This window comes from Xiphophorus hellerii, chromosome 17 (assembly GCF_003331165.1).
Source record: "Xiphophorus hellerii strain 12219 chromosome 17, Xiphophorus_hellerii-4.1, whole genome shotgun sequence".
NCBI classification, from domain to species: domain Eukaryota; kingdom Metazoa; phylum Chordata; class Actinopteri; order Cyprinodontiformes; family Poeciliidae; genus Xiphophorus; species Xiphophorus hellerii.
In genome coordinates, this window is record NC_045688.1 from 5,504,351 (window position 1) to 5,518,768 (window position 14,418).

The following is a 14,418-nucleotide window of genomic DNA, read 5'->3' on the forward strand; positions in this document are numbered from 1 at the left end:
ATTATTATTAATATTAAATATCATTTTAGAATCGTTTTAAGTTAGGGAATGTAATATTTTCATCATAAACAAAATAGAAAGACAATAGTAATAGTTGAAACATATTTTGCAAAAATATCTAGCTGTTTTTGATGTAAAATATACAAAAATATTAAATGGATGGATGATTGGCTAGAAGAACACTTGTAGAAAATAAATACGAAACTTTAAAAAAAGGCTAGACTAATTGAGAAAATGAACAGTAGTTCTAGTTCTGTTCATTATGAATAAATTTATTTGAAATTAGTTGCAATTTTTGCTGCCTTCGCCTTTGTTCTCTGTCTTTTTATCGAGCCATTGAAGGTACCCCAGGCCTGCTGATGCTGTGTTCGGCCGTCTCTTTTCCCAGCAAAGGGGCGTTAATGGAGTTATTGCTGCCATAAACTTTGCATATGCTCTGTTTTCTTTCTTTTTTGTTTGTTTCCATAGCAAAGACTCTGGGTGCAGTGCTTCGGTGATTGGTTGTATCTATTTGCTCAGTAAAATCACTATGGTTCCTATAAACTATGTGTGCTCTCTTCTTTTTTTTTTTTTTTTTTTTGTCTTCCCAGAAATGACCACATGTTTACTCAGGAGGATTGGTAATAACTCAGTCCTTCCAGCTGGACATAGATCTTTACCTATTGGTGTTTAGTAAACTAATCTTACTGCACTGTACCATAATTTAAATTGAATTTGATTGTACACTACTCAATCTGAATGTGACTATATGAACGCTTTGCATTGGAATCAATTAGATAGTTTGATTAAGAACAAACAGCTGGATACGAGTTTGCCTTGAGATGACTATTAGTTGTAAACTGAGTCCAAATAAATTTGTGGGATGGGGGAGAAGTGTGTTAATGTGGTTGTTCACTTTAAAAGAGTGAAACACATCATACACCAGAGGGAAAAGATGATATCATTAAAGCAGCGCTCATGATAGATCATTACCCCCTATGTGGCGCTATTACAGTGTTAGGGAGGAGATATTCTCTTCTTGGTCTCGTGCCAGCACATTCTTCAGACCAGACGTTATATTTACTGTCCGCCCCCTCATCCCTCTTTATATAAAAAGCTTTCCATTGTCTGGAGCAGCTGCTGTTTGACTCCACACGTCTGCAAACATCCATTCAAAGGTAAACTTGCTTTGGAGTTTGTTTAAAATATGACTTAATCTCAACCAATCGCTAGTTTTTGATGTTTTTATTTAGTCAAAAGTATCGTCGGGCTACTTAGGAGAGCAAATCTGGAGCTCTGTATTAAAAAATGATATGCCTTGGGTAACAGCTCACCTTTGTTGCTTACTTGTGTATGCGTTATTCACAATCAATCTGCTGAAAAGATTTGAACTGCAACACATTTGATTTAGCTTAGATGGTCCAAGTGACAATAGTGATGCCGGGTTCCAAACTTTTAATGAAGCCAAATACAGAAGAAATATTGTTCTTTTGCCCTTGCTTTAATCTTCCTGAATTACATGGTTAATTAATAGCCTAAATTGGAAATAAGATTTGTTTTGTTTCCTTTCCAGGTGTTTGATTTTTTTATAATTATAGGTAAACTGAGGTAATAAAATCCCACTTCTGCTGCCATTTTGTGATTCTCTTACAAACCAAACTGCTCGTGTTTTGATAAGCAGTCTCACATGTCCCCGTTTGCCGTTTCAGGCCCTCCGCAGACGTGCAGCCATGAATCCCAAAGGGGATAAGGTGAGCCAGCTATGTTCCACTGTGTTAATCCTCCATGCATGGGACAGAGGACACATTGTCCTTACAGACATGGCAAAGATGTGGCAGCGGTTATCTGTCAAAATTGCTGTCGGCATCCTTGAGAGCTTTCCACTTGACTCCGTCCTAATAATAAAGTGTTATCTTTGCACATGTGGCCGCAGCGAGTGGTGTTGAGCTTCTCTAGGCATTCCCTTTACATGAAGCGGTTCACAGCTATCTTGATCAGCTTAAAACACAAATATTCTGGAGTGATAAAAATGTTGAAATTGTGTGATTTTAGTAGAAATGTGAAGATTTTGTTTTTGCACAAATTGTGTCACGTAACTACATTTCATTCATACGAATTTCATTTCCCACAGCCGAAGTCAAAGATTTCGGCGTCCCGCAAGCTCTCCCTCAAAGTAAGTTTCAAATGTCACATTTTGTTTGTTTTTTTTACCCCCCACAATCCTGCAGCACAGATATTTCACATTTTGTCCTAGTCTAGAGATTCTGTGATTTTGATGAATTAATAACGGCATGCAATACATTGCAAAAGTATTCCCTTTAAGTCAAATTTTCAATTTTATGAAAATTTGATGTAATAGACATTTACAAAGTAGTGCAAACCTACAAATAAAAGCCTGGAAGTGTGCTGTTTTTATTATTCATCAGTCATATTTCACTGCACTGATAGCTGTTTTTATGTCTCTGCAAAGCTGTCTCCACTAGATTTGCACAAGCAGGGCATCTTTAAAGGTGCTGCCGATTTTCAGCCTCGGACACGTTTTAATTTTTCCTGCCGAAGGAAAGTCTTCCCACAGCATGATGCTGCCGCTACCAGACTGTGGCAATGATGTGTTCAGGGTGATGAGCAGTGTTAGCTTTCTTGCGAGCTTGGGATTTTTGCACGTAGGTCCTGAAAGTTCAATTTTTGTCTAATCTGACCAGAGGAACATCTTCTGTGCCTTTACTGATCCTTATTTGGCTTGTGGCAAATCAAAGATGAAGTTTTTTTAAAAAAAGTAGCTTTCTTCTTGCCATTCATCCCCAAAAAATGCTCTATTTATTTTTGCTGGAAGTTGACAGATTCTCCCTCCTGGACTCTGATTAATGCTCCCCCATCTAGCTCAGGTTTGAATTGTGGTGAACCAAACAGTGCACCATTAGATGTGCAAAGCTTGGACCAAAGCTTGTTGTATTCCAACCCTGCTTTTTACTTCTGCGCGACTTTATTCCTGAGCGGTCTGTTTTGTTTCCTTTGTCTTTATGAGAATTACTCTGAAGGTGTGACAATTGTGAAAGAAAAACAAAAAAACAAGGGGAAGCAATCCACTGCATCAGGCCTGGGACCAACATTGTCTCTAACTGTTCTGATCAGATGTTGCTCCTCCAAAGAGCATGTGAGGATCTGGAGAGGGAGCGACAGGAGCGGGAGGAGGAGAAAGGGCGCTACCTGAAGGAAAAGCTGCCTCCTCTGCAACTGTCCGGTTTGTCGCTGGATGACCTCCAAGTAAGAGGGATTTATGCCAAATGAAGTTTATTTTTAGACGCATTTATTGGACTGTAATGTGAAGATATCCCTTTCAGAAACTGTGCAAGCAGCTACATGAAAAAATTGACATTGTGGATGAAGAGAGGTATGACTGCGAACATAAAGTCAGCAAACACAACAAAGACGTAAGTTCCTACTTTGTCACGTCTTACATACATTTGCAATATATTTAATTATACACATATACTTAGAAAACCTGAGACTAAAGACATAGTTTCTGTTTTTAAGTTTGTTGAACTTTCCAGTCACCTAGGTTTGCAACCACACGGCTCACTGGGAAATCTTCGATCTTTCATGTAATTTCTGCAAATATTCCCCCCCCAGAAATGAGAACATCTAAACGACTAAATGAAACCATGTGATTTCCAGCCAAATTACATTAAAATTCTTGTATTATTATTTCTATATAAATTTCTAAGTTGTTTCATTTTTCAGTAAATTTAGAAAGAAATTATCATGAAATTGCATTTTATTTTCATGTTATAATTTGTTAAATTATTCTTTCTTCCTAAATGTACATAAGTTTTGAGGTTCTGAATGAAAATAGGAAAAGAGAAAAAAAGGTTTTTTTATATATATAATCGCTGCAAATACTTTACTATAGCAGGATGTTCATGTTTTGCTACATTTTGCTTTAGATCCACGAGTTGAAGCTGAAAGTCCAGGATCTAGGAGGCAAGTTTAAAAAGCCCGCCCTCAGGAAGGTGAGGGTCTCAGCAGACGAGATGATGAGAGCTCTGCTGGGCTCCAAACACAAAGGCTCGATGGACCTCAGGGCCAACCTCAAGTCTGTGAAAAAGGAGGATGTCAAGCAGGACAAGGTATGAGTAGATTCTCCGTTTATTCATCCGCGCTTCATTTAGGCCGTCTCGATATTTCAAGTGTTTTGATCTCTTCCTCAGGTCCTTACCAGCGAAGTGGGCGACTGGCGTAAGAACGTGGAAGCCATGTCGGGCATGGAGGGCCGCAAGAAGATGTTCGATACCGGCGGCGGAGCGCAATGAGATGTCGAAGCCAAAACTGGACAGTCATCGGGGAGAAAAAAGAAAATATGCCACACTTACTCGAAGGCTAACTTTGGCATCTTTGTTTGCTTTTTTGTTGTTGTTGTTTTTCAATGCAACATTTTAAGACAAGTAGCAACTCAGTATTTATTTTTATTTTTGTTATGACACTTAGTGATCAAAGATGAGCTAAATAAAAAAACGATCACTGTTTCCATATCTGTAGCTGACTTTATCATGTTTCACGTTCTTGGAACCCGTTAGTTTACACGAGGCACAAAGGGAGCGCGGCGATGCTGTGATGAATTATAAAAAGGACAATGAACAAATCAGGGAGGGGTAAAAGACAGGTGTTCCCAGAAATGCATCAGATTTAAATAGATGGCATGACGGCAATGTGACCTCCATGTTTGTTGTGACTCCCTCAGCAACCAAAAGTAAGCATTAAAATGTATTTGGGGAAGATAAAAGAAATAACGAGTTGGAGTGCAAAGCATAAACTGCTGGTTTATGCTTTGCTTGCAGTCCTTTGCTTCCCCTACGCGTGTCGCCGGGTTGACGTGGCATTTAGCACCTGGGAGTGTCATTGGAAGCACGACAGCAACGGCAACAGCAGCCACGCTCATGTTCCCAGCAAATGTAGCCTCAATTTTGTGCCGCATGCTGTTAGGGGCGAGGTGTGAAGCAGTCCATCTGTGTCCAAGCAGCTGAAAATGTTTTGTGTGCCTAGTAAAAGTATTAATATACCTTAATGAACCTTTCCACAATGTGACACATAATAAACACAAACCTTAATCTATTTCATTGGGACTTTTTTTTTGTTGTAACAACAGAATGCAGAGCATAACGAGTGGAAATGCTTTTCGAAGGTTTTTGTGATTAAAAATCTGAAAAGTGTGGCGTGGGTCCTTTTTAATGAGCTACAAGAGTTGCTGGCCGGAAAGTCGTGTTGTCGTCACTCTAATCTTCGGTGCCCTCTACAAATTCTCAGATTGAAGTCGGGAATCTAATTGGGGCCATCCAAACATGTTTTATTTCCAGATAGCTAAACAGTTAATCGCCACTGTAACTGTGTGTTTGGAGTCATTCTCATGCTGGAATGTTCAGTGTTGCCCAAAAACCACAGTCCACTTTTGCTTCTTTGTTCGCGGAGCCGGCCGGGCAGGTAAGGAGCTGTGGTTCCAATCGGGCCGGTCAAACAGGGCCGGTTTGAAGTCAGGTGTTGATTGGTGCTTTGGCTGCGGGGCGGGATAGAGAGGCGAGTCCTCGTCCAGATCACTGGGTCAGAGGAGCGCTAGACGGTATCGAAGTCTGGAATTTTGATACGAGGCGTCAAAAAATTCCATTCATAATGTTCTTACCCATTAGTTTTTAAATAACGTGCAATTGTAATTTTATTTTTTTTTTCGGTAGAAATAATATCCAATAAGCTGAATGGAGGATCCATGTATTTCATCACATATGAAAGAAATACGCTAATGTTGTCCCAATAAACAACAAAATTTTATAATTGCACTTAAATTATAAGCCATTGAACTGCAGCAGCCTGAACTTATATGAGCTCTCCTGGTCAAGATAATTAAATATCTCAAGGGTTTGAAGTTGATCTAGAAGCTGAATCTGATTTCTGAATCTCTCTACTAAATGCGAGTCCAGCTCAGAGACGACACTCGCATGAGAATTTTTGTTAGTTATACTTTTGGGATTGTTTTCTACTAATTCTCCTTTTTTCAAAAGAAAAAAAAGTCATTGTGGCAAAACAATTTACTTCTTGCTTCTTGCTGACCACAAAGAAAAACATAAAAAACCCATAGAATTCTCCTTTGAGGTTTTTGCAAAAGGCTACGTGGAATTTAGCGTGTGGGTTTACGTTGACACTAACACATTTGGGAGTGGAATTCTGACCCACTAGTGTCAGCTTTCCCTCGAGCGACTGTGCAAGCAGCCTGTCTCCAGTTATGAATAGTTCTGCTACAGCAGGGAACGTTTGAAAACTGCCTCTATGATTCAACGAGACTTGTGGCTTAGCTGCTTTTCAGCAGCTGAGTGCCTCTGTCTCACTCCTCAAGGATTCTTTGTGGCTTTTTAAAATAAGCAGCTCAACATTTCACAGACCTCAGTCTGCTGACGCTCAAAGAAACTGCTGACGCAGTAGAATGTGCAAGATATGGACTTTAAAAGGTCTCCTTCCTAAGCACCCGACTGACTTGTAAAACAGGCTCTGTAATCCATCTTCTTCTCTTTTATCATCATCATCTCCTTTGCTTTGAGGGATTAGAGAGAATCGATGAAGAATAATGAATCTTACCTGTGACTGCCTCTGCTGTGCAGTCTATAGAAACAATCTCTAGTATATTTCTCAGTTTCCCTCTGCGCAGTGAGGATCTGGGATGCTGCTCTCTTTCAAGCTGAAGAAAAATCTTGAATTTAACTTGTAGGAAAATACATTTTTCAAAGAGATTTGGTTCAAAGATCTGTACACAAAGAAAGAATGTTCTTTATGTACTTAGTGCAGAGTAAATGGTTCAAGAGTAAATTAAAATGCATAAAACTGGGATATTTTGTCTAAATCACATCCCCAACATTGACATACATTATCAATGAGCATATTACTCTCAAAATGTACACCCAACACAGACACATGTTGCATCAAAAGAAGTATCTCAAAACAAAAATTGCAATTTGGGCAAACCATAGAAAGCGATGTTTGGCAACGTCTCTTAAAAACTGTTTGTAAAATCAAAAATGTACAAAAATAGTTTAAAACAAGCTAAAAGGTAATTGCATTTTTATTCAAATGCAATATACTTTGTGATGCTCACATTAGATGTGGTGTGAGAATGAGTTAGAAAATACTTAAAAATAATTTTTTTAATGCACAGGTGTCAAACTCCAGGCCTCGAGGGCCGCTGTCCTGCAGTTTTTAGATGTGCCACAAGTACAAAACGCTGGAATGAAATGACTTAATGACCTCCTCCTTGTGTAGATCAGTTCTCCAGAGCCTTAAAGACCTAATTATTCTATTCTAGTGGTGCAGCAGAGGCACATCTAACAGTTGCAGGACACCGGCCCTTGAGGACTGGAGTTTGACACCCCTGGTGTCCATTATTTAGCAAATAATGGCTTATTTGCTAAATCTGGAAACAGGCAGAGATGATGCGATGCTTCAAACGGATCTTCAAACGCAAGGCAGACTCAGGGAAAAAGCCACTTGGTGGCAGCAGACAGCTGCATGACAGCAGCGATGTTTGCAACCGCAGTGTATCGTTGGAGTATGCCAGCCTCCACACATGTTAAAGCAAGCTCTACCATGGCCTTAAAATGCATTAGTCATTTATCCAACAGGAGCACATTGTCATAAAGATATTAGGAAAAGTCAGCAAGTAATCGTTTTTAACAAAATCACTTTGGCAATAAGTTTGCAATAACTGACAATAACTTGTTTATTCTGCCACCAAGCGAAGCAGGAATGGACAATGTGATTCTTAAAACTCAGGGACAGTGAATGCAACGAAGGGGGAATGTTGGGATCACCAAAACTCCACAGCAACCATTAAATGGTATCTGAATCTTAACCAGTTGTATGGAAGGCATGTCAGAATGAAGATTTTTTCATCTCGGCCTCCAAATCGTAAATGTGCTAAGCTTTCTAAACACAACTACTTTATCAAACTATATGGTCTTATTGTGTGAGACAAGAGGTGAGAAGTTTAAAGAGCTCTCTCTGTATGTCTAAACCAAGGCGAGATGTGACGTGTTTTTGGTCACGTCTCATAACACGAAAACTAAAACAATTTTCACAAAGTTGTAAGTGTTATCCTAATCTTAAAAAATAAATAATTACCGCTGTACCAGTTCACTTCGCTGTATCTAACTTAAAAGGTCTTGACTTAAAAAGAAATCATATTTTGTCTTCAAAGATAATGCGGAAACAGATTACAGCGCTTTCAGCCTGTACTTGTGCCTGATGAAGGATTCTGATTGATGTCATTAATCTTCCAACGCGCGCACAGCATGGGCGGTGTGTTTATTAGCTGAGAGACCGGGTAACACAGAAGGTGGTCTGCTGGTACAAACCACCAACTAGCTGTGAGATCCATGCTTTGTTGTGTTTCATCAAGCCTTTACTTCCAGTCATGTTCATCACATCGGTGGTATTTGCCTCAAGTTCAGCCACTGCTGGGCTGCTCTGATTTATGGTGCGCTAGGCTGTGCTGCTAATGCAACCTGAACCACAGCTCTGTAATGTATTGAGAGCTGGCAATATTTAATCAATCATAACCAAATTCAAAACATCAACATAAAAGACCGAATCCAAAAAGCAACTGGAAATAATCCAGTCTGACATCTCACGTTTAAGTTCACATACTACAGCCGTTATGCGATGAGCAAGAAGCTTCTTGGCAAATCCAATCCTCCTCTAGTCTATATTTGGGAGTTATGGCACAGAAAAGATGCCTTGGAACTGCATTAATAGCATCAGACTGTTGGATTTAATGGTTTAGACAGAGAGAAAAACGCACAGTCTTCAACACACTCAACCCTAAATGCTCTTCTTAGTCAAGAAGTGTTAATTGGATTTTACTCCAGGGTTAATTCATAATAACATAAACAGGCAGCAGATAGAAGTGATGGAAAAGCACATGAATATATACGTATATACAGTATATATATATATATATATATATATATATATATATATATATATATATATATATATATATATATATATACAGTACAGACCAAAAGTTTGGACACAACTGTGTGTCCAAACTTTTGGTCTGTACTCAATACAGACCAAAAGTTTGGACACACCTTCTCATTGAATTCAATGAGAAAGTGTGTCCAAACTTTTGGTCTGTACTGTATATATATATATATATATATATATATATATATATATATATATATATATATATATATATATATATATATATATATATCCATGTGAGCCATTAGGAAGATTTAGAGCTAAAAGTGAATCATTTGAACCAACGGTGCTGGTTCCCCACCACACATTTAACCAATTACGCTCTCTCTACAACTAAATCTTTATTAGACACTCAAAGCAGCACTAATCATGGTAAAATAGCTCCATAATATGGGAAAACTTAGTACCTCTACTGAGAGCTGTGACCTTTGAAATTGAATTTACATACACGCTGCGCAAATTTAACAAAAACTTACTCCCTCTTTCAATTTGTTCCCTGTAATATGCTTTCGCTCCCTCATGTCATTGAACCTATATACAGATATACATCAGTTTCAAATTTGTTCTTTTACGATTTGTTTTGTTGCACCTCGCCGTTTCAGACTATATAAATCAATTCAATGTATTCTATTTCATATTCATGGGGATAATCCAGGTAAATATAAAATGTAGTTTTCAAATTATTATTTCATTTACTGAGAGGCGGGAGAAAACCACAAAAACCAACCTTTACCATCACTTGCCTCATTTGGTGTTCATAATTCAATAATAATAAAACGCATTGGGCAAAAATAGCGAGTTTTGAGGCTAAAACAACTGCCGACCAAAAAACAAACCCAACAAAGACCCATATCATATGTCTTATAAAATATCTTAATGAAGACTTTCGGAAAATATTTAATAAATTCATAAAGCAATGAAGGTTGTGTCACATCTACTTCTGGCGGTTGGTGGTAGTATGATTGTCCTGGAGCTTAGCCACTTTAGGACCTGGATGACTTGCTGTAATTGCCGGAAGCCTGAATTCCTCTGTCTATGATAAAATCCTGAACATTAACTTCCAGCTATCAGTTTGTAGAATTAAGTTCAACAACACTTGGGCAACATAGCAGGACGATGATACAAAGAAGATATAAGATTTACACTGGATGGCCCAAATAATGTCTTAGTCGTTCTCTGGACTAAAATACGATGGAGGTGTGTGAAATGACATCAAGTTGTTCATACTGGAAAACCCTCCAAAGTAACTGAGAAAAAACAATTCTGCAAAAAACAGGATATAATTTCTCCAACGAAAAGTAAACAATTCATTGGCAGTTTTTGGAACCGATTGATGGCAGCATTTGTTGGCAAAGGTAGGAAAAAGCAGTTACGAGGTTTTGCCATGACCTTTTTTTGAGATGGGGCCAAATTGTGTTGGATCCCAATTTGAAAACTGATTTTCTGCTCCTTGAAGTTATCCCTGTTTGATGATCTGAACCATGTAGGAAATGTCAATGTCAGAAATGCGCAAGAACCTAAAATTACGCTGGAGTAGATCATTTCTTATTTTCGTAAAAGAGAAAAAACTTCCATGCAGCCAGACACCTCAGACTACACATACACAGGTTTTAAGGCACTAAATAAATTTTAAACTGTAAATGTGGCACTGTTGCTAAGAAAACACTTTAATCACAATTCATAAACTGCAGATGGGAATCAGATTGGCTTAGAGGACTTTCTGTCTTTGAGTTTGCATCTCCTTTAAAACTGTTTCATGGTCGTTTCATCACCTGCAGCTGCAGTTCCCAGCAGGCTGGGCTTCATCTTCCCCACCTAGTTCTGGTGAATAATAAAACGTGCAGCAACAAAATATATATATTTTTTACCTATAACCTATCATGTAGTTTTAGGAGACCTTTGAAAACAGACTGTGTTACTTTGCATTGCTTATAAAATCCTAATGTATTCTGGACAGGATATTTTCATTAAGAACTTTGAGTACAGTACATTTTATCTCATCAAACAAAATCGATGATTGCCGTTACCCCTGTATAGTCCACACTTTTGTTTCTGTCAAACCTGATAAGCTGAGTTAATCTACCATATAGTCGCCATCGCTTTTCTCCTTTCTTATTGATGTTCCTTATGGAAGAGGAGGTTGATGACTATTGGTTTTGGACACTGAAGCCGGCCAGAGGTCAACCAGATGCAACCCTTATTAGAGAACCCTCTTGTTTACTCAAGTGGAAGATTTAAAATGACAACAAAAATAAATCAAGCTTTACGGCAGTTTGATTTTAAAAAAAAATAAAATATGGGCTCTTACACAGTTTTAAACTCCTAACGATTCTAAGAAATAGATGGTAACATTTGCAAGTGGAATCCAAACTCTGGAGACAAGACAGAGGGGAAATCTATTGTTGCCTTAGGTCTCCCTGGAGGGTTGGTGTGTGTGTGTAGGGGTGGGCGTGTGTGTGTGTGGGGGTGTGTGTGTGGGGGTGCGTGGGTGGGTGTGTGTGTGTGTGTGAGCTGCCTGCTTCAAATTATTAATAGTTCTGGTGCAATAGAGGATGTTTGGAAATTGCCTCTGCGAAAGAACAAGTTTACCCAAAGTCGTGGCTTTTAGTCGCTTTTTGATGGCAGAAACAAACACCCTGAGAGCTTCTTTAGCGCTCCTCAAAGGACTCTTCCCGGTTTCTACAATAAGCCACTCAAAATTTTATAAACTGCAGTCCATGCTGACGCCGACAGGAACCACTGACTAAAAAGAATGTGGGAAATATGCACATTAAAACCAGCTCCCTTTTCACTGCTCAAGTCTCACTCTCTGTCTTCGTAACATATCTCTCTCTCATTTATCTTCATCTTCTCCTTGGCTTTGAGACATCAGAGGGAATCAATACAGAATAATGAATCTTACCTGGACCTCCCTCTGCTGTGCGCTCCATAGAAACAGTCCGCAGTATGTTTGAGCGTCATTTAGCTCCTGACTGGCGTATTTCTCAGACGTTGATCTGTCTGAATCTAGATGCTGTAATTAGAGGGCCTTTAAAAATAGTTAAAATCTGGTGAAACAGACACAGGGGTACTACGTTTGGGGTTTTTGTTTTTGGCCTAGTTTTCTACTTTTGAAACATGCATTTCTGTCTCTCCAAGTTTCACAACACTACTCATTTTTGTCTGAATAATAATGAGAAGAAATTCAGCAGGTGTGCTTTCCGCCAGAGAAGCAACGGCACCAATAGGGAGTGAGCCGATGCCGTCGAAAATCAGTTTTGGAGTAAAGTTCTTGAGGACGATGCATTGGAACGACAACAAACTTTTCAACTCGAGTCTTTTGGGCAACAAATGTTTTAAACTGGAACAAGAATATCAGATCGTGTTAAAGTAGGATTTTGATGATGAAGCATCTCAGACGCTGACACCGTTTTCATGTCTGCTCTGGTGAGTGATATCCAACCACGCCAGGGCCCGCTCGCTTCTGGGATGATTGGTGTTAGGGGTGAGATTTCACCCTTGCACCAAAGTCACCGTCTGGACCATTTTCCATTTCTACAATCCTACTTGAGGAAACTTTTTTTTTTGGCTCCGGGTAGCCTGCATCCTATTTTCACTTTATGCTGCTTGTAAAGGAGCCATATGGAAGGAGAGACCTGGCTGCAGCCACACCGGCTCGCCTCTGTGGTCTTAATATTTCAGAGTGTTACACATCAAGAATCTTTCTATGCTGCTTCGAGAAAGAAAAAAAAATCTGCTGAAACTGGAAGTAATAGAGAAAATAGAAATCTATAAATATAGTCTGACATTTAGAGATTATTAGGACTAATCGTGGCACACAAATCTTCCTGTGAAAATGTGACCTCGAAAAATAAAACAATCACCTTTATTACGCCGGAAATCATTTAGCTGGTAGCAGAGTGCTAAGCTTCTCACAGTTTAAGCATGTGCAGCTAAAAACAGCCCAAGGTTTCCTGCAGTAAAAATCACTAAAAACTCTGCAAGCTCTCCATTTTCTGCCCGTTCTTTGCTTGCATGACAACAACTGTGTTTTAAGTTTTTCTCGGCTGAAGGTGAGGAAAAAAAACCCCTGAAAGAGTACCTCTGCTTGATCAAACTTGCAAAACAAAAATAATAAGAAAAAAAATCATACTCAAGCACCAGAATTCTATTTTTCTTAAATACAAGTATCATAAAAATGAAAAATCTATCGAAGATTCCTTGAGGGTTTTTCAGTGGGAAGTGTCAGAGGAAATCCACACATTTCCAATTTTTCCTGTAGAGGAATGTTAAAACTGATGCATCACTTCCTTACACAACTATGTACCACTTATGCATAAAAACAAAGTTGATTATGCAATTATAAGCAAATGCTTCAGCAATCAGGTAACCAAAATATGATCAATAAGGAAGGACTGTTTGGAGCTGAAGGCATTCAAACAGAACACCACAAAAATGTCTGGTTTGCTTATTAGTTTCCTGGTAAAACAGAAGCTTTTCTACGATCATCTGAATTAGTTAAAGAAAAGAAAAAAAAAATATATATATATATATATAAATATATATATATATATATATATATATATATATATATATATATATATATATATATATATATATATAAAGATTTTATTTATTTTATTTATTTATCTATAAACACAAAAGGCCTTTTCTGAATCCCCTGAAGATCTTGTTAATCTCAACACGCTTTCTTCCAAGATCGCCGTTGTCACCTGAATTGCTTTTGGGAAACGCCAAACATGATGACTTACAGCTTTCTTTTTGCCACTCCTGCATAAATACAATGTTTGGTGGGTGCATCTAACCACTCTTAGGGAGACATGTATTGGTTGGATTGTAGTTGTGCCAGATTCCTCCAAAAGCTTGTTCACTAATATGCTTCACCAAACCTCTTTGGTCTTCACAGAACACCACCATTCATGCCAAACACTATTACAGATGTCAGGATAAAAGGATCGTAAAACATTTTGGAAAAAATCTATTCTTTTTCTTCCAATTCAAAATTTTATGCTACTTCGTTGATCTAAAGAAAGTACATAGATGTTTGAGGGAGTTATGACAAAATATTAAACACACTACAGCTGCACAGATCCTCAACCCTTTCCGTGCAGCGTTGCACTTCAGAATCTGCCAGACTTTTCACATTTCTGTCAAATGCGCAAACCTGATAATGATGTTGTTACGTCAAATCACCATCTAGGTTATTTTTAAACAGACAATCCCAAAGGAGATTGGATTTACTGACCAACATGTAATCATTTCATGTCTTATCAAATCAGCCATATGAAAAGAAATAGTCACATTAATATGTATCCAATATATTTTTGAAATAACAGCTAGAATTAGCTCTTGAGGATCCGAAGTTGGTGTAGTGAAATGCTTAGAACATTCAAAACATGCAAAAAAAAAAAAACAGTA

The 14,418-nt window shown here is 38.3% G+C and overlaps 1 protein-coding gene across 1 annotated transcript; it reads left to right on the forward strand.

Annotated features, from left to right (window-relative positions):
* The first annotated feature begins 1,078 nt into the window (after positions 1-1,078).
* On the forward strand, positions 1,079-5,088 carry LOC116737069 (troponin I, slow skeletal muscle-like). The gene is made up of 8 exons (XM_032590030.1): positions 1,079-1,157; positions 1,553-1,587; positions 1,689-1,730; positions 2,111-2,152; positions 3,112-3,243; positions 3,321-3,410; positions 3,924-4,106; positions 4,188-5,088. Exons 3-8 carry the CDS (start codon positions 1,710-1,712, stop codon positions 4,287-4,289), a joined length of 570 nt encoding a protein of 189 aa, XP_032445921.1. The 5' UTR covers positions 1,079-1,157; positions 1,553-1,587; positions 1,689-1,709; the 3' UTR covers positions 4,290-5,088.
* The last annotated feature ends 9,330 nt before the right edge of the window (positions 5,089-14,418 follow it).